The sequence below is a fragment of the Streptopelia decaocto genome (genome assembly GCF_964273445.1).
Source record: "Streptopelia decaocto genome assembly, chromosome: 10".
In the NCBI taxonomy this organism is placed as follows: domain Eukaryota; kingdom Metazoa; phylum Chordata; class Aves; order Columbiformes; family Columbidae; genus Streptopelia; species Streptopelia decaocto.
Window position 1 is genome coordinate 236,302 of NC_138665.1, and position 19,283 is coordinate 255,584.

General features: G+C 58.2%; 3 protein-coding genes across 9 annotated transcripts in view; 1 reads left to right on the forward strand and 2 right to left on the reverse strand.

Moving 5' to 3' along the window:
- The first annotated feature begins 142 nt into the window (after positions 1–142).
- On the forward strand, positions 143–4,752 carry ERCC6L (ERCC excision repair 6 like, spindle assembly checkpoint helicase). Its single transcript, XM_082061581.1, has 2 exons — positions 143–492; positions 644–4,752. Exons 1-2 carry the CDS (start codon positions 434–436, stop codon positions 4,464–4,466), a joined length of 3,882 nt encoding a protein of 1,293 aa, XP_081917707.1. The 5' UTR covers positions 143–433; the 3' UTR covers positions 4,467–4,752.
- A 2,894-nt stretch (positions 4,753–7,646) lies between these two features.
- On the reverse strand, positions 7,647–9,924 carry PIN4 (peptidylprolyl cis/trans isomerase, NIMA-interacting 4). The gene is made up of 4 exons (XM_082061934.1): positions 9,836–9,924; positions 9,294–9,364; positions 9,071–9,190; positions 7,647–7,822 (listed from the first exon to the last, which is right to left on the reverse strand). The coding sequence occupies exons 1-4, from the start codon at positions 9,873–9,875 to the stop codon at positions 7,664–7,666; spliced, it is 390 nt and encodes a 129-aa protein (XP_081918060.1). The 5' UTR covers positions 9,876–9,924; the 3' UTR covers positions 7,647–7,663.
- A 2,650-nt stretch (positions 9,925–12,574) lies between these two features.
- NHSL2 (NHS like 2) overlaps positions 12,575–19,283 on the reverse strand; it is a 31,049-nt gene continuing 24,340 nt past the window's right edge. For 4 of the 7 annotated variants that reach the window (XM_082061769.1, XM_082061771.1, XM_082061773.1 and 1 more), the window contains exons 3-8: positions 19,029–19,165; positions 18,684–18,888; positions 17,563–17,694; positions 13,959–16,160; positions 13,724–13,853; positions 12,575–13,268 (exon numbers count right to left, since the gene is read on the reverse strand). In XM_082061769.1, the coding sequence (XP_081917895.1) occupies positions 12,956–13,268; positions 13,724–13,853; positions 13,959–16,160; positions 17,563–17,694; positions 18,684–18,888; positions 19,029–19,165 (3,119 nt within the window). In that variant the 3' untranslated portion in view covers positions 12,575–12,955. The remainder of the gene's footprint in view (positions 13,269–13,723; positions 13,854–13,958; positions 16,161–17,562; positions 17,695–18,683; positions 18,889–19,028; positions 19,166–19,283) is intronic. The other 3 variants (XR_014184962.1, XM_082061774.1, XM_082061770.1) reach the window with 3 other exon arrangements.

Below are 19,283 nucleotides of genomic sequence, written 5' to 3' on the forward strand. Positions count from 1 at the left end.
AGGCGGACTGCCCCACTCGTGCCTGGAACAGAGGAGGCGTGGCCGGGAGGGAAAGGGGCGGGGCTTCCCCGGGGGCGGGGCTCTGGGGACTCGGGGCTGCACTGTGGGGTCCTCGCCCGGGCGGGAGGGCCTGGGAGCGCAGCCGGGCTCCCCGCGGGGTGCAGCGGACCGGGGTGTCCCGCACCTCGCCTTCCGCCGCGTGGCTGGGGAGCCCCCGGCGCTGCTCCCTCGTGTCAAGGGACCGTCTCGGGAAGGGGCGCGGGCACAGCCTCGCTGCCGCCAGCAGCCCCGCCCCGCGCTGCCCGCGGCCCCGTCCCTGCTGGCGTTGATTGGCCGCGAGCCCCGCTCATTTGCAGCCGTCGTGAGGCAGCGCGGGGCAGGACGGGAAGGGCGGGCGTTTGAAGCGCGGGGCGGCAGCCGGATCGCGGGCGCTATGGCGGCCCCGGGCCTGATGGCGGCGGCGGAGGCCGAGGAGCAGCAGCAGTACCGGAGGTGAGCGGCGGGGATGCGTGTGGAGAGCTGAGTGGGACGGGCTGGGCTGGGCTGGGGGCATCACTGGGCCCGAGGGCGGCCGGGGTGGTGGAACCCCGGGGTGCGGTGCGGGCTGGGCCGGCGCGGGCGGTGCTCACGGTGGCTCTTGCAGGCTGGTGAGCGGCGCCAAGGCGGCAGCGGGCGACGGGCAGCTGGAGGAGGCGCTGCGGCTGTTCCGGCTGGCGGCTGCCATCTGCCCCTCGGAGAAGCTGCAGAGCCGCATGCGGCGGGTGGAGGAGGCGCTGGCGGCGGCCGAGCAGCAGCAGGAGGAGGAGGAGGAGTGGGAAGGCTTCGTGGACGTGTGCGGCAGTGGCCTGCTGATCTACGGGCAGATGCACGAGAAGCTCTTCCAGCACCAGCGGGAAGGGGTTGCCTTCCTGTACCGCCTGCATCGGGAGGGCAGGCCTGGCGGCATTCTGGCAGATGACATGGGCCTGGGCAAGACCATCCAGGTCATCGCCTTCCTCTCGGGTATGTTTGATGCCGAGCTCATCCGCCACGTCCTGCTCATCATGCCCACCACCCTGGTCAGCAGCTGGCTGGCGGAGTTTGCTGGCTGGACCCCTGGCCTCCGTGTCAAGGAGTTCCACGGCACCAGCAAGACAGAGCGCACCAGGAACCTGGAGAGGGTCCAGAGGAAGAATGGCATTGTCATCACGAGCTACCAGATGCTCATTAACAACTGGATGCAGCTTGCCAGCAGCAACGAGCAGGAGTTTGTCTGGGACTATGTAATTCTCGATGAAGCACATAAAATCAAGTGCCCGTCTAACAAAACAACCAAGTGTGTGTATGCGATTCCTGCAAAGCATCGTCTCCTCCTCACAGGCACCCCAGTGCAGAACAACCTGCAGGAAATGTGGTCCTTATTTGACTTTGCATGCCAAGGCTCTCTCTTGGGAACGGCCAAAACTTTTAAAATGGAATATGAGAATCCTATTACCAGGGCAAGGCAGAAGGATGCAACTCCAGGTGAGAAAGCACTGGGGCTAAAGATGTCTGAGAATCTAATGACAATTATAAAGCCGTATTTCCTCAGAAGAACCAAAGAAGATATCAAAAACAATTGTGCTGACAAACCAGATGCTCCTTTTCTTAAGGATCCAACTGAGAACGTTACTCCTGTTATGCCATCTCTCACCAGGAAAAATGACTTTGTTGTGTGGGTGTACTTGGCACCAGTGCAGGAAGAAATCTACAGGAACTTTCTCTCTCTGGATCACGTAAAAGAAGTGCTGATGACAACCCGATCACCTTTGGCTGAGCTGACTGTCTTGAAGAAGCTGTGTGACCACCCCAGGCTTCTGTCTGCAAGAGCGTGTATCCAGCTGGGCTTGGAAGAACAGGAGAGCTCTGAGCAGGATCACGGGAGTGAAGCTGGTATGCTTCCCTGTGCTAGCAAAATAGATCATCTTTCTGACGAGACTCTGATTCAAGAGTCTGGGAAAATGCTGTTCCTTATAGGACTCCTAGAAAGACTACGAGAGGAGGGACACCGAACCCTGGTCTTCTCGCAGTCGAGGAAGATGCTGGATATCATAGAGCGCGTCTTGTCTTGCAGACAATTCAAGATCATGCGTATCGATGGAACAGTAACCCACCTAACGGAACGGGAGAAGCGTATCAACGCCTTTCAGAGTAACAAGGACTACTCTGTCTTCCTGCTCACTACACAAGTTGGCGGTGTTGGTATAACCTTAACAGCCGCCAGCCGAGTGGTGATCTTTGATCCCAGCTGGAATCCAGCTACAGATGCTCAGGCTGTAGACAGAGCTTATAGGATTGGGCAAAAAGAGAACGTAGTAATTTATAGACTGATTACCTGTGGTACAGTGGAAGAAAAAATATACAGGCGGCAAATATTTAAGGATTCATTAATAAGACAGACTACTGGTGACAAAAAGAACCCGTTTAGATATTTCTCCAAACAGGAACTAAGGGAGCTTTTCACATTAGAAGATACTCGAACATCTGCAACTCAGATCCAGCTGCAGTCTTTGCATGCCACCCAAAGGAAGACCGACCTGCAGCTGGATGAACACATTGCTTATTTGCACTCTCTGGAAATGTTTGGCATTTCTGATCATGACTTGATATATACAAGGGAAATAGCTCACGAGGAGCAGGTTGAGAGTGAAGAAGCCCATCAGTACATTCAACGGAGGGTACAGAAGGCCCAGGAGCTAGTTCAGTTAGAGTCTCAGCTTAGAGACCAGAGGATGGAAGGAGCCAGAAGAGCCTGTGAAGAGATGTGGCAAAGACCGCCAGGATTGGTTTCCCAGCCAAAGAAGTTGTCTCCAGGGTTGAACAACATAAATCACTTTGTTTCACCACCTGTAGCTGATAAATATGAAAATGATGAAGTTATTGATCTTACAGAGAATAAGGAGGTTCTTAATGTCAGCTCCAAAATGACAAGTCTGACTATTGATGACTTGGATGAAGACAAACTGGCACAAGATGTGTCCAGTATGGATACAGAGCTGCTTAATACCAGCAAGACCATGAAAAAATCCAATATACAAGAATCAGAGCAAAATCTTGAATCAAGCATTATACCGTCATCACCTGAACTTCACCCACTTGGTAAAGAGAGTGAGAGTCTTGAAAAGAAACAGTGTTCCAATGTACATGCAGATAGCTTGACTGAGACAGGGAATGGCCTATCTGGGCATCAGCAGCATTCCTCTAATGAGTCTGGTATGGCTGACAATCACAAAAGATTAAGAGATGCAGAAATGTCAGATCAGGTACTTGAGCCATATGCTGCCTTGGGGACAGATAGGAATGACGTTCCTGAGCTGGCTGTGGCTGCTGCAGTGCCAAGTGTATCAAACACTACACCAGAAATCCACGCTGACTTCCTGAAGTCTTGTGCACCAGAAGCCAGCTTGGAGGATATGTCTGTGCCTTCTCTCCAGGATCAAGTCGACTTCAATTTGGTCTTGGAAGAGTCTGAAGATGGATGGCAAGATGCGTCAAATAAGGAAAGCTCACTGGAACACTCAGAAAAGCAGGGCCTCCAACGGAAAGCAGAAAGTTTTTGTGAATCTCCAGTGAAAACTTGGCTAAGTGAGAACAGTAACTGTGGAAAACCCTGTCACACAGCTGGAGAAGAGCCAAATAACTCTACGCAAGGAAGCGAAGCATCGGAGGAAAGCAGTGTTGTTTCTTCTATTGGTAGAAAGAAATGCTTAAAAAGAATTGTTTCAGACAGTGAGGATGAAGATGCTTCCATTATGATCTTGGAGGAAAACCAGTCTGAAAAAGGGCCCTCTCCCTTGAACAGCCCTCTGCATCAGTTTCTGGAAGGAGTTAGTGCATCCACTCCTAAAGGTTACAGAAGCGTAGGAAAAGCCATCTTTTCTCCCAGACTAACTAACAGTGGTAACAGGTCTAACGCTTCTAGGCGATCTCTAATCAACAAGGTAGTTGATGAAGTTGAGGATATTGGAGAAACCATGGGAACCGCTGATGAAGATGATGATGGTGACAGTGAGGAGGAGCAAGATGACCTTGTGGGAGAAGCTGAAGAATGCAGTGGGGAATCTGCCGAGCCTGAAGAAGAACCTACTGGACAAACACTCGATACAGATGAAGAACCCTCCCATCTAGACAGTTTGTGCTCCGAGGAATCGGAAGCACATGAGACAGAGTCATCTCAGGAGGAATCCACTGGTGATGCTGAGCTTCAGTCAGGTGAGCAGATAGACCCCTTCACCCAGGAAAGCGTCTCGGAAAAAGAGGTTGGTCAGAGTTCCTCTCCTGACGTAGGTGATTACAATACCTTGGTAGACAGTGGGAAGAAACTTAAGGATGATGGAAAACTACAGGAGGCATTGAACTGTTTCCTGCAAGCTCTTGACATAAAGAGTGGAGACACTGAAGTTATGCTTATGACTTTAAACTTGTATAAACAGCTAGCCCAGAAATGAAATATGTATACTTTTATTAAGTACAGTATCACTCTTTCTCCTTAAATGTTTGTCTGAACCATAGCACTGTGATTTTTTTTTTTTTTAACTGATGTCTGCAATGTACATTTTTTCATGGTGACTGAACAAATTTAGCATCTCCTCCTGTGTGAGGAAATGGTTTAAGAACCTACTTGTCAGGTGCTGGGTGCTGGGGAAGGGACTTCACTGTGGATTCGGTTCACAAAGCTGAAAACTGTTCATGCTCCTGTCTGATTATTTAATAATAAAAAAGTCCTTCTCCAAGGCTGCAGGCCCAACTTCATCTTTTAGTCCTTCAGATTCCGTCACTGCCTGTCTCCTAAGAGGATTCTGAGGGTGCGATTCCACAGCAACTTCACGCAGTTTAAACTCAAGCTACTCTAGTTCTTCCCTTCTTGACTTGAAATAAGCTGATATGTCTGCCTGAACATGTCTGCCTGACCATCACCTGCCCCTTAGGTGAGCTGGAGAGTGTAAAGGAGAGAACAGAACTACTGCAACATGGTTTTAAGTTGGTCTGAAACTGTATTTGCTCTGGAGAAGTGTGCTGGTTTGGCTGAAAGCGAGTTAATTTTCTTTGTGCAATTAGAAACTTTTCTTTTTTGTAGCTAGCATGGTCATTGTTTGGATTCAGTTTGAGAATGAGAAGATAACCCCAGGACACTTTCCAGTGTTTTTTGAGTTGGAACAAAGAAAATATAAGAGCTTAACATTATCTTAGTTGTTGTCTGGGACCCAAGGTCTTCCTGAGCTCTGGCCGCAGATGCAGGGCAGCGGGGAAGGGACAGAGCTGAACTGACATCCAGACAGACCAATGAGAATATTCCGTGCCATTACCAACAGGCTTCATATTTCAGGAGAGTTGGGTTTTCCGGCTGGGGAGATGGAGACGTGTTCCGGTTCTCCTCTGTTTCAGTGGAGGTTCGTTTGGGAGATTCTTTAAGAGCAGCTTTTTGCTGTTCTACCGTTTTGCAGAGGCCTCTGGGCCTTTCTACTGTTTTCTCTCTCCTCTCTCTGGGATCAGCTGTTTGGGAGCAGGGTGTTCTCTCTCTTCGTGGGACCAGCTGCTCGGCATGGATGTAGTTTGTGAGGAATTGCATAGAGTACCTTTTATATTCTATTTTCCATTTTATATATATTAGTAGTAATGGTATATATTTTTTTTAATTGAACCATGTTTTTCTTAATCCATTAGTTTCTCCCTTTCGGTTCTCTGTTTGGGGGTGTGGAGGGGGAAGTGAGTGAGTGGCTGTTGTAGCTGTGATTGCTAGCTGGGGTTAAACCATGGGAAGGAGGCAGCGGGTGGGGGAAAAGAAAAAAAAATGAGCTGCTGCTATAAAGCCTCAGAGCACTGGAGAGCAGCACCCCACCTGCAGGCGCCCTTCTGCTCCAATCCCTGCCAGACAGCGGTTACTGTAGAAGAAAACTGAGAAGAAACTTGTTGGGGTGAGGGTGTCAGAGCCTGGCCCAGGCTGCCCAGGGGGGTTGTGGAGTCTCCTTCTGTGCAGACATTCCAACCCGCCTGGACACCTTCCTGTGTAACCTCATCTGGGTGTTCCTGCTCCATGGGGGGATTGACCTGGATGAGCTTGCCAGGGCCCTTCCAACCCCTGACACTCTGTGACTTGTCCCTCTGCCACACACGGAGATCAGCTTGGCTGGGGGTGTGCTCATCACTCTGACCAGCTTTGTCCCTTGACAATACAGCAGTGAATTTTGATGCTTTCTCAGGCCATGGGCATGCTCAGTGCCTAGCAAGTTTGCCTTTTATATTACAGTGTAGTAGCAAGGGATACTTTCACACCTTACTGAATTTTGCAGTTTTTGGAGAAGAAACTCATCTGTTTAATTAGAATCCTTTGTACTAGGAGACATGACAAATGCAAATAATGTTCTTGTTGGTACAGGAGGTGTGTCAATGTGCTCTTGCTAATAGGTAGAACAAAGCTCTGGTAGCCTGGAAACCAGTAGTTTATTAATAGAGCATCCCTTAAATCAAGACCCATCTGGTCTTGTACTGTAGAAAGGCCAGTCTGTCTTTCCTAACAAAATATTAACAAACTGGAGCTGTTCAGTCACTCATCAGCCTCTCTGAGCTCTGCATTCTTTTAATAAAATGAACACCCCAAAAAGGGAAGGGGGAGAAAGACCTGCCCCGATTTTGCTCTTGTCTCTTCTTTATATGTGATCTGGGCAGAAGTCTTTTGTTCTCTTTGATATTTTCTCCCTATCTCTGAGCCCTCTGATGCTACATGATACTCACCTGCAAACACAGCCAGACTCTGGTGCTAGAAATGTATCTAGTGTGAGAGCTGGCTTTCAGCAGAGAAGGGATTGCTGCACTGGCACGTATATTGCTAAGATCCAACAGGGAGGAGATGCAATTTGCTGTCTCATTTGCATCAATCATTCTGTCCTTTGGGTAGTTTTACCAGAAGGATGAAGTGTAGCCTGCAAGACTTGAGACAGGTACTGCACACCTCGCACTTGGGGAACACAGGGAGCAACAAGCGTTTAGTGGCTTTTCTCCCATTCATGCCTAAGTTACGTGACTTCTTCCCCCAACTTTGAGTGGGTAAGATGTAGCTTTAGGTATGGGGAGCTTTGTATTCAGGGCTCCTTTGCCACCAGTGCTCAGCCATGGTGTCTCTTCTCCTGGGTAACACCAGGAACAAGCTGCTGGCCTGGACAATGAGCTCTGCCTGTAATGTCACCCACCCTCCACCACAGGGACCATCCTCTGAGTTCTGGCTCTGGTACAGAAACTGTGGCATAGGAGCTCTCTGCACCCTCATGGGCAACGATGGGGAGAAAGAACACAGCCCTAGGAAAACCCTTCATTCCCTTCTTGGATCATTTACATTTTACATTTGCAGATAAAAGCCTGGGCACCTTATTCAGGGGGACAGATCATGGTCTGCAACAGTGAGGGACTTGCTGGCCAGGCATATTTACACAGCTGTGAAATGCCCTTATTACGCCTTCTCCAGGGAACACTTTACATCTCTAGGCAGGGCCCTCTTCTCTGCCAGCTGTAATCTAGGTCCTGCCATGACAGCAGGGATGGCCAGCTGCCTCCAAACATGCTGCTCGTTATGACCAACTTGCTCCAAGGTCAAGATATCTGGGAAGTTCTTGGGATTCAAGCAGTCAACAAGGTTATGGTCATACATTGTTTATTTTCTGCCTTCCACCATAATAATGTGGTACCCGAACTTTGTTTTGACAGGAGGGTCTGTGTACACAGGCTTGTCCATACTGCTCACGGGCAAGGCAAATGCTGCTTCCTGGAAAGGTCCCACCATGGAGCCTCTGGTCATCCAGCCCAAGTCTCCCTGGGAGAAAGAACCATCACAGAATGTCAGGGGTTGGAAGGGACCTCAAAAGCTCATGCAGTCCAATCCCCTGCTGGAGCAGGAACACCCAGCTGAGGTTACACAGGAAGGTGTCCAGGCGGGTTGGAATGTCTGCACAGAAGGAGACTCCACAACTCCCTGGGCAGCCTGGGCCAGGCTCTGCCACCCTCACCGGGAACAAGTTTCTTCTCAAATTTCAGTGGAACCTCCTGTGTTCCAGTTTATACCCATTACCCCTTGTGCTGTCACTGGTTGTCACCCAGAAGAGCCTGGCTCCATCCTCCTGACACTCCCCCTTTCCATATTGATCCCCAGGAATGAGTCCCCCCTCAGTGTCCTCTTGTCCAGCTCCAGAGCCCCAGCTCCCTCAGCCTTTCCTCACACGGGAGATGCTCCACTCCCTGCAGCATCTTGGTGGCTGCGCTGGACTCTCTCCAGCAGTTCCCTGTCCTGCTGGAACTGAGGGGCCACAACTGGACACAATATTCCAGGTGTGGTCTCCCCAGGGCAGAGCAGAGGGGCAGGAGAACCTCTCTGACCTACTGACCACCCCCTTCTAACCCACCCCAGGTACCATTGGCTTCCTGGCCACAAGGGCCCAGTGCTGGCTCATGGTCATCCTGCTGTCCCCAGGACCCTTTCCCCTACACTGCTCTCCAACAGGTTGTTCCCCAACTTATACTGGAACCTGGGGTTGTTCCTGCCCAGGGTTAAGCTTTGGAGAGTCAAACTGCAACAGCAACCTCAACAGCAGGGAGGGTGGGAGATGTGGCTGTGGGAGGGGAAACCTGTCCTGGCAGTGTCTGTCAGTGTGCACCACGGTGAAGGGGGACAGCCCAGGGAAAAGCTTCTCATGTAGGGCTGCCCCTCAGCAAGTGCTGGCTGGCTAAACCCACAGCATGCTTGGGCTCTGCCCTCTGTGACTGCTGGCCTGCTGCTATGGCATTTGTGTGCCTCAGCTCTGCTGCAAATAAGTATTTATGGCTGAGCTAATGCCACGTACTCGTGCCTTTGCCTAGCAGTGTTTGCCTATGCACTGCAAACGCTGGGTGTGCTGTGCTTCAAAGCACTGAAACAAGCTTTTTGAAGGCACCCAGGAAGGACTTCCCAACAGCAGGCTCCTTCGGGCATGCAGTGCAGGCCAGCACAAGCCCAGGTTCCCCTAAAGGCTCCTATCTGGCCACGCTCCCCTGAGCGTGCAGTCAGCGCAGCGGACACAGCACCTACCCCTTGCCGGGCTTTGTCCTCGCTGTACTGCGAGGCAACTTCGCTGAAGCGCAGCCCTGACTTCAGCTTCTCCATGGCCTCCATGGCTTTGCCGTGCTTTTCGCACAGGATGTGCCGAACCTGGGAGGGGGAGCAAAGCAGGGCCGTGGCAATCGGCCGAGCCGGCTGCCCGCTGCCGTGTGCCGGGAGGGGAGCGGGGAGCCCCGGCCGCCCCGGGTCTCACCTTCACCGCGCTGCCGCCTCCCTTCGGGCCTTGGGCTTTGCCCTCGCTGCTGCCGCCGCCGCTCTCACCGCCTGTGAACGCAGCGCCCTGAAGCCGGCCCGACCCCCACCGCGCCCGGCCAGGCCGCCACGGCCCCCGCGCCCCGGTGCTGCCGGCCCGGCCGCTCACCCCCGCCGGCCCCGTCCCTCACCCCCGCCGGCCCCGTCCCTCACCCCCGCCGGCCCCGTCCCTCACCCCCGCCGGTCCCGCCGCTCACCCCCGCCGGTCCCGCCGCTCACCCCCGCCGGTCCCGTCCCTCACCCCCGCCGGCCCCGTCCCTCAGCCCCGCCGGCCCCGTCCCTCACCCCCGCCGGTCCCGTCCCTCAGCCCCGCCGGCCCCGTCCCTCACCCCCGCCGGCCCCGTCCCTCACCCCCGCCGGCCCCGTCCCTCACCCCCGCCGGCCCCGTCCCTCACCCCCGCCGGTCCCGTCCCTCACCCCCGCCGGCCCCGTCCCTCACCCCCGCCGGCCCCGTCCCTCACCCCCGCCGGCCCCGCCGCTCACTCTTGCCGGCCTTGCCGCCGCCTTTCCCTTTCGGAGCCATCTTGCTGCCGTCACGCCGCGCCGAGGTCCCCGGGCTGCCCGCGGCGCGCCGGGCTGGGGTTGCGCCTGCCCCGGCACCTCCGCCCAGCGCTCGGCCGAGCATCCCAAACCCGCCCCTGGCTCAGGACCCCGCGCCCGGCCCGGGACCCGCCCGCCTGTCCCCAGGCCCCGCTCCGCCCGTGCCCCCGCGCGCCATCCCCAGCGCCCAGCCCGGGCTGCTCTGACCGCTCCGCTGTCCCCGCGCTCACCCGGAGCTACTGGGGAGACGCCCCGGCCGATGGGTCTGCGTGGGCCCTGCGCTCGCCGGAGTTACCGCCGGTGTTCCCTACGGCCAGGCGGGGGGCGCAGGGCGGCCCCGTCCTCCCCCCAACACCCGCGGGATCACAGAATCCCAGAGTGTCAGGGGTTGAAGGGCCCTGGAAAGCTCATCCAGTGCAATCCCCCCATGGAGCAGGAACACCCAGATGAGGTTACACAGGAAGGTGTCCAGGCGGGTTGGAATGTCTGCACAGAAGGAGACTCCACAACCCCCCTGGGCAGCCTGGGCCAGGCTCTGCCACCCTCACCGGGAACAAGTTTCTTCTCAAATTTCAGTGGAACCTCCTGTGTTCCAGTTTGCACCCATTGCCCCTTGACCTGTCACTGGTTGTCACCCAGAAGAGCCTGGCTCCATCCTCCTGACACTCCCCCTTTCCATATTGATCCCCATGAATGAGTCCCCCCTCAGTCTCGTCTTGTCCAGCTCCAGAGCCCCAGCTCCCTCAGCCTTTCCTCACACGGGAGATGCTCCACTCCCTGCAGCATCTTGGTGGCTGCGCTGGACTCTCTCCAGCAGTTCCCTGTCCTGCTGGAACTGAGGGGCCACAACTGGACACAGTATTCCACAGTATTCCAGACCCTTCCCCGGCGCTCCGGTCCCTTGGCAGCCACAAGAACCAGCAGGCAGAGGCGGCCGTCAGCAGGGAGCAGTTTATCAAGCTAGCGAAATCAAAAATACAACATTCACAAGTCTGTACCACGGTGGCTCAGAGCCCAGCCTGGGACCAGGTGGTGTCACCGCTGGCTGGGCTCCAGGGGCCGCAAGCTGCGTTTCCCACAGTGAAGCAGCCGCAGGAGCGGTTCTGCAGCCCTGGCCGCAGGAGGAGGAGCGAGCGGCTGGGACAAGCCCTGGGCCCAGCGCTGGCCGGCTCTGCTGGGAAGGGCCCATTCCCGCAGCCAGGGAAACCAAGATCCATCCCGTGGCCTGAGCCTCGGCTCAGCTGCCAAGGTTCACCGCGGGCCTCCCAGGCCTTCCCTGTCTGGTAGCAGATGACCACTTTCTGCGGTGCCAGGTTTTTGCAGGGTGTTTTCGCCCCCACACTTGTCCCCAGCTCACTTCGCCGGCTGCCATCCCTTGGCCACCACCACCGCCGGTTTCCTGAGTAGTCATGTGCAAAATGTACCTGTCCCCAGAGCTTCCGTCTCCTGTCCCAGGGCCCCATGCCCTGCTGCCAGCCCCAGGAGCAGCGGGAGGACTGGGTGCCATGCGATGGAGGTGAAGCGTGGAAATCGTTAGAGCTTTTTTTTTTTCCTGAGTTTCTCAGCCTGGGTCTTCATTACAGGCTTAAATCTGTGACCCTGGGAGAGGGAACAATGTGCAAGTAACCAGGGGAGGGGGAGCCATCCACAGGAGAGCGGAGCCTCATTTGGGGTCAAATCCAGCACAGGTGCGTGGATGGGGAGGTGTTCACGAACGGCTCTGCTCCTGGGGGGCCCAGGCTGTGTGCAGAGCTCCCAGGGGCGCAGAGGTCCCCCCAGAGCAGTCCTGGCCCTTTGGAGGGGCAGCTGCAGTGCTGCTGTGCTGCCCTCCTTTCCCCACTGCTGCCCGAAACCAGCTGCATCGCTCTCACACACACACAGAAGGGCTGGGGCACACCAGAGCTTGCAGAAATATATCAAGAAATAAAGCGGAAATTTTCCTAAACACGGTTTCCTCATCAGCCGCAGCCTGGCCCTTTTTCTGCTGCTGTGGGCACACAGCCGTACTGGGGCTGGCATTGCCTCCCAGCCCTGCTCTCCTGAGCCCTCCCTGCCCCTCAGCATCTGGCCGGGTTTGGCCAACAGCTCAGCGGCAGCCTGGGACCTCCAGCGGCTGGCGCGGCCCGTGTCACCAGGCGGTGCTGCCGCAGGTGGTTTGGTGCGACCCGCGCAGAGCTGGGGAAGGGCTCTCCTGAGCAGCGTTGGCCTGCCGCGGCCCTTCCTGCGGCGCCGGGGCACCCACACCCCGCATCACCCAAAGCTGACGGTGCAGGAGCTGCTCACGTGGGGAGCCCGGTGGACCTGCACAAGTGGTGCTGCCGGCAGGGCGAGGCTCCCCCGGCTGCTGGTGGAGGAGACCCTGGGGTTTGCTTTTGGACCAAGAGCTGAGGAGCTCTGAAATGCAGCATTTTGGGGGCTTCTGAGGGGCTGGGTTTTGGCTTGAGGTCACCGTGCTGGGTGTGAATGCCGGGGTGCCTGTTCCCCATGGGGCGGGGAGGATGCTTGAGATGATGAGGGGGAACTGTTTGTGGCTCTTCCAAAGCAACCTCAATTCCAGCTGGCCCCCTTATGTCTTCCCAAAGTACATCTCTGTGTATCCAGCCGAACTCAAACCCGGGATCTTTGCCTGGGAAACTCAAGGTACAATGTCAAATGAAAGAGAATAAAACATCATCACCACTGTGCATTAGAAAAGCCATTTAAAGTACCACATGCCGAAGTGACCAAACAGTTTCAAGCTAGCTTTGCTGCGGGTGCTGAGCGGTGCCAGGGGCTGCGGTCAGTCCTGCTCTGCTTCCAAAGCAGGTGCCTTTGGTCCCGGGAGTCAGCTCAGCCGGGTACAGTCCCAGCTGTGGTGTCACCGATCTCCCCTCCTGGAAACGGTCCAGCTCTGTCAGAGACATGGGGGCTTGGGCTCCAGGTGCTGCCTCTCTGCTGGCGGCTCTCCAAGGAAGAAACAAAAGCAGAAGAAAACCCCCGCAGGACACACGGACTCACCCAGGCAGCCAGGACACCTTCTGCAGCCATCTCCAGCCCTTCATGGCCAGAAGGGACCATGCAAGGTTACGGCTTGCTTTTGGGGCTGTTTGCACCATCCAGCTCAGGGGCAAACTCCATCATGACCCTCCGAGCCAGGGGGTTTGTGGTCTTGAGCAGTTCAGTGGCAGACGGCCGGGTACCAGGGCTGGCTTTGCTGCTCTTCTTCTGGAGAAGGGCTTTAAAGTCTTCATTCCTGCTGGAAGACTTCCCAGTGCTGCCCGTTGCTGCTGGGGACTCACCGGTCGGGGAGACCAAAGTCTTTACAGGTGAGTGAGAGTTAGGCCGGCTGCCAAAGGCGTCACCAGGCTCTTTCCGCCCCAAGACCTTCCTCTTCGACCTAGGCACCAAAGAGACAGGCAGCAGGATCAACCTGGGCAGGAGCTGCCTCTGCTGCGGATGGGGCAAGGTCCTGCAGCAAGGGGCACGATGGCTGCCCAGCTGTGCTGTGCCTGCTCCACTGGGGCAAGAAGACAACCCACGCAGGCAGGCAATGTACCTGGCTACTGGCCAGTGCTCTCCTGGCAGCCACGTCCGACCTGCCCAAAAGCTAAGGGAGCAGTGGACCCCGGCCCCCGCAGGCTGCTGACCCAGCCTGGCTGCAGGCTCAGGGTGTTCAACTCAGAAGCGCTTGAGGCAGCAACAGCCTGGTTGTCCCCAAGTGTGAGCATTGGCTCCGGTGTGGAAAATTCAAGGTGTCGTGGTGGGGAAGACACTGAGGCCAGCCCCGTGACCGTGGCAGGATGCAGGAGGCACAGGGGGTTGTGCCCACCCGGTGCCATGCACTGGCCCTACCTGTGGATCACAGTGAAGAGATCCTCTGTGGTGCGGGACGTCATGAACACGTCATCGTCCTCCTCCGCGATAGAGTCAGCTGTCTTGTCACTGGCGAAGCTCTTCTCCATGCCAGCCTCTGCCGAGCTGCCTGTGGGCAGGGAAGAGAAGGCAGCCATGAGCTGCCCTGTGCGGGCATGGGGCGACCCCCCTGTCCCTGGGGGGAAACCCACCATAGGAGTGGGGAGACTCTCACCTTGCTCTGAGGTGGGGTCACCGGCTTCTGTGGTGCCCTGAGCCTCTGGGAACAGCGGGCCCTCGGCATTAGGGTTGCAGCAGGTGGGGTCAGTGTCCAGTGTGATGATGGGGCTGGGGGTGGGTGCCTGCTCCCCCATGCTGGCTCCCAGCTGCACTGGTGCTGGGGCAAGTGGCAGGTAGAGCACGCTGGGTTTTTTGGGCACTGGTGGTGGCACCTTGGCCTTCCTCCGCTCCCGCTCACTGGCACCGCTCCGCTCTGGCCTCGGCTCATCCTCCAGACTGCCCTGTGAGAGCCGCCGGGGTGCCACCGGGGTCAGGGGTGAGGGGGGCTCCCCCAGACCCCTCCTCAGCTCCCCGTTCCGCAGAACCACGAAGCTGTCCTGCGGCAGCCCCTTCTCCTTGGCAGTGGTGCCTGGCGGGGACGTGGGGGACAGAGGACCCTCCTCTCGCAAAGTTGGGGGTTTGGGCAGGATGCTCGGGGGCCGCTTGGCCAGCGGTGGTTTCTCTGCCACAGGTGGCTTCACCTTCCTCTCTGGCCCCAGGCAGGGACCGCGTGCTGGCTCCTCGGCATGCTCTGGGCTGTCGGCGTTGTCCTCTGGCTCTGAGCGGCTGATGGAGCGGAGGCGGACGGAGCGCAGGTCGGACTGTGTGACCACTGGCATGATGGGCGCAATGGGGCTGGTCTTCTGGGCCAGCTTGGTGCCGAAGGTGGAGTCAGAGTGGTGCCGGCTGACCTTTGTCTTCCCCTTCAGAGAGATCTTCAGCCCCGAGAGGTCAAGGTGTGCAGGTGGCGTGAGCGGCAGGTCGAAGGACAGCCTGGACTTGGGGCTCCTCTCCATGGGGGATGTGGGGGGCAGTGAGGACTTCCTCTCAGGGACCAGCGGCCTCACCCGCACCTGGTGTGGGGAGTGCCCGAGGATGGCAGAGGTGGGGATGGTGGGGGTTGGGGTCTCCGACTGGCTGGAGTACCCGCTGGATGGGGACATCAGCCCTGTGGGCCTGCATGGGGAGGAGGTCTTGAGGTCTGCCTCGGCAGAGAGCTGGGAGGGCGTCGTGGCCCTGGAGGTGGAGGGGGATGCAAGGGACTCAGAGCTGCCCCTCGCCTTGGTGCACTCGATGGCCGTGGTCCCAGTGGCCGTGCTCGAGCTGGAGAGGGACTGGTAGGGATCACCTGCCTTCCAGTCTGCAAGATGCCACTGATGGGGGGTGGCCAAGCTGTCAGACTCCCTCCCCACCCTTCCCTGCGGGTCGGCGTGCACCAGCCGGTGGCCCTGGGGCTCCGGTGGGATGCACAGGCTCTTGGGTCGCTGATCCTTGGGCAGCGCCAAGCCGGGCTCCGTGGCGGCATCCAGACCCTCTTTAATCAGAGAGACGCTCCGTGTGGGTGGCGAGGGCTTCTTCTTTGCCTTCTTGAGGGAGATGCTCTTGGAGCGCCGCCGCCGCTGGCCCTCCTGCTCCAGCCCCAGGGAGACGTTGTCGGTGCTGGTGCTGCCCTCGGAGCTGGCGCTGGGGTAGCCCAGGGCGTAGTTGGCGCTGCCCCGCCGGGTCTCAGCGTACGCAATGTCCACGGAGCAGAGGGAGCCCGAGTCGGTGGGCACCGACAGTGACCGCTCGCGGAACCGGCACCCTGCCCGCTCCACCTCCAGCCGTGCCGGCTCCACCATCGGCTCCAGCTCCTCTTGGTTTCCTGGCAAAAAGTTCACCCTGGCTTCTGGGCCCTCACACCTCTGGCCACCTCCAGAGGTGGGGGGGGACTTGGGCACCATGCTGGAGAAGGAGCCGGGCCCGTTGGTGCCGACATGCTCCTCTGTGGCGATGAAGAAGGAGGCGGTGGGCGAGCCCGGGCTGGGCGATGGGACGGAGCCACCTGGTGAGGCACAGGCAGGCCCCTTGGCCTGGCCAGCAGCCGGGCTGGGGGGGCTCACATAGCCCAGGGCGCTCCAGGGCGGGGGGAAGGGGGTGCCCTGCGGCCCGTTGCAGGCACTGGCGCAGGCGCTGGCCGCACTGTCCATGGCGGCAGGTGGCTGGCAGCAGCGGGCCCCAAGGTCACTGAAGGTCTTCCTCAGTGGGGCAGAGAGGGGCTGGCAGGGGCTGATCTCCTGGGGTGTCTTCCCCCCGCTCGCAGCCTCAGGCACGAAGCTGCAGGAGAGGGACTCGGCAATGGGCGTGTGCGTGGTGAACGCGGGGCCGTTGGTGCTGCCTGTGAGGAGAGACACAGCCTGGGTAAGCATCGTCCCGCTCTGGGCTCTGCCGGTGGGTTGGTGCCATTGTCCTGCCCCACGTACCGTGGGGCCAAGACCGGTCCCCCTCCATAGCTGATATCTGGGGCTGCATCTCTGCCCAGACATGAGGCATACCTGGGTGGGCTGGAGGGGACAGGTCAAATCCTCTTACCAGATGCTCTCCTACCCCTGTGCTGGCATGGCCATAACCCAGCTGGGGACAGTCCCTAGCCCGCGTTAACCCTCAAGCCTGGGATCTGTTGGTTGGGACATGCCATGGACAACTAGGCAGCCATGGCAGGAGTCTCTGTCCGTGGGGACATTGGCCCCACGGCGGCCAGAGTGCTGCTTCAATGCTGCCTCATGGCGGGGACACAGATGGGGACCAGGAAGAGCAGAACAAGGCATTGTCACCTGGGCCAGCGACGTGACAGCTTACAGTGCCACCTCATCTCAGAACAGCTTGGATGGGGAAGGGCCTGGGGACCCTGCTCAGAGCACACCCAGCAGACCAGGATGCTCAAGGCCGAAGCAGAATGAGGTCTGACTGTCTCTGGGGAAGGAGCTGTGACAACCTTTTGGAGGTTTGACCACTGTTGAAGTGTAGCTGGTGCTGTGGCTTCTCCTCCTGCTGTCCCTGCCTGCCTTTGAGAAGAGCCTGTCTCTGCTTTCTCTGCATCAGGGGTGTGAAACTCATTTTCACTGGGCGCCACATCAGCCTCATGCTTGCCTTCAAGGGGCCGAATGCCATTTTATATTTTAAATGACATTCGGCCCTTTGAAGGCAAGCGCGAGGCTGATGTGGCCCCTGATGAAAGAATTTAAGACCCCTACACTACCCCCTGCACAGGGGATGCATGACAAGGCCTCCGAGCCAGGATGGCTGCTGTTCCCGTGGAGTCCAACCCTGGTCCGTGGCCACGGCAGGAGTGCTGCTGGTAGCGCAGCCTCAGGAGGACCCTCAGCCCCCGCACAGCCCCGGCACCGCTGTGCAGGCTCTGCCCACAGCCAGGGAGCGTGGCCACGGGCAGGAGCTGCTGGGTGAATCCGGTCACTAGGAGAAACTTCAGTGGCCTTCCCACCCCATAGGAGTGCAGGACACCGACTTCAGGCGAGTGGCTGTCCCCTATGCCATGCCAGCCCCAGGGCCAGCACGGTGTCACCAGCATGCCCAGCACCTTGCTGCTCCAGGAGGGAGAAGAGCCAGAGTGGTGGCCTTTACCTCCCCAAAGCCAAGGCGTCCTGGATAGCCCATCTGTGCCCAGGCTGGCTGCCACCCCCTGGGGTGGCTTTGCCCACCATCAGGGCAGCTCCAGTGGGTGCCAGCCCTGTCCAGGCACTTCCAGGGCACAAAAGTGGCTGCGCGGTTCTTGCTGTCACCTTGGTCTCGCAGAGACAGGTTAGGGAATCCGATAATGGTCCGTCTACGCCGCAGGGTGGACTTGGGGTTCATCGCAGTCTCTGTGTTAAACAGGGAGTGACGAGCACTCGCGTGCCTAGCAAAGTGCTGCCCTGTAGCCAAAACAAACATGCTGTAGGTGGTGGTGCTGGGAGGGTCTGCGGCGGTGGGGGCTTGTCCCCCCTCCATCACCGCGTGTCCCCTGGCCTGGGACGGCAACTGCAGGCAGGAGTGTGGATGGCCGGAGGGTGGTGAGCCATGAGGGGCGAGCCACAGGGAGATGGAGACACAGGGGGCACTGCTGGGTGACAGGAAGATGGAGGTGCTGCAGATGGAGGTGGGGTGCACAGAAAGCTGTGGAAACCAGCCCCGCTCTGTGTGGCAGGTTCTGGTCTGCGCTGGTGAGGCTGGACCCTGCACCTCTGGGCTTTGTCGTTAATGGGGCCAGTGGTGCTGAGCCACACTGGGGACATGGGTATAAAGGAACAGCAGGGCAGGGTGAGGGACTAGTGTGGTCCTGGCACATCCCTCCATCATGGAGGGAAAGGGCAGAAAGACATCTTGGGCCTTCAGAAGATGCACCTTGCTCAGCCACCGGCCCCAGGCTCTAACCTGTGGGTAGAACATGGCACTCGTGTCTGCGAAGACCGGGCAGGACCATGCTGCTGGGAGCTGCAGCCCCACAAGGATGGATGGATGGACCAACAGATGGACAGACAAGTGAGACAGGCTGGCTGCATGGAGCACAGCGAGAGCCAAGGTGACAACAGAACCAGCTGGCTGGGCAACGCGGCAGAAACAAGAGACAGGCCGGTGGTGTGGCCGGTGATAGGACACACAAAGTTGCGGATGGCAGGAGAGATGGCTGGGAATGACAGATGGCAGTATGGCCCTGCTGACCACTGCTCTGTCCCTGCTGCCTGCTGGGCCTGTGGGGACACAGGCTCACAGCCCCAGCCCCCGTCCCACCACCCTGCACCCTGGCAGTCAGACGCTGGGGAGTATCCTTGCCTGCACCCGGCATCCTCCTCCCAGTGCCGGCTTGGCGCTGGGGCTGCCTCCCACGCCTTTCCCCGCATCGCGCCGTGGGGCGCTGCCCTACCTGAGACATTGATGGGGACGATGTTGGTTTGGATGGAGCAGGACTGGTGCCACTGCTTCTCCTCCACGGTGGGCAGGTGGAAGGCCCTGGTCCAGGATGGCTGCTTGTCTGGACTGGTGGGGAGGCTCAGGGAGGCACTGGGTGCCCGAGCACCGAGTGCAGTTGCGCCAACAGTCTCCTCTTCGGTTGCTCGCTGGCTCGGGGGCTGTGGAGGGAAAGGCATGTGACCCACCAAAGGGACAAGGGTGGGATGCAAATAGTTCCCCCTCGGCCCTGCTGCCCCAAGCTCTCTCCTCCAGGTGATGCGGGGGCCACACCACCCTGCCCCGCCACTCCAGCACTCACCATAAGCACGAACTCGAGGCGCTTGGCAGGCAGGGGCCGGGGCGATGGCTCAGGGGGGGTGTCAGGGGGCAGGTGACCAGTGGCACGGAAGGTCTGCCCAGTGACCCTGTTCTCGGCGTACTGCTCCTCATACTCCTCTGTAAGAGAAATGGTGTCTGGGACCCTGCTCCAGCTGGGGGCGAAAGCTTTGCCCCCAGGTCAGAAGGAACACGAAGGCATGTGTGTCCACAGCCATCTGTCCCTGGGGCTGGCTTG

Coding starts and splice junctions, on each gene's coding strand:
- ERCC6L (XM_082061581.1), top strand. CDS start 434: ATGGCGGCCCCGGGCCTGATGGCGGCGGCGGAGGCCGAGGAGCAGCAG. Junction 493..643: donor GAGCAGCAGCAGTACCGGAG/GTGAGCGGCGGG, acceptor TGGCTCTTGCAG/GCTGGTGAGCGGCGCCAAGG.
- PIN4 (XM_082061934.1), bottom strand. CDS start 9,875: ATGGCTCCGAAAGGGAAAGGCGGCGGCAAGGCCGGCAAGA. Junction 9,365..9,835: donor CGGCGGCAAGGCCGGCAAGA/GTGAGCGGCGGG, acceptor CTGCGTTCACAG/GCGGTGAGAGCGGCGGCGGC. Junction 7,823..9,070: donor AGGACAAAGCCCGGCAAGGG/GTAGGTGCTGTG, acceptor TCTTTCTCCCAG/GGAGACTTGGGCTGGATGAC.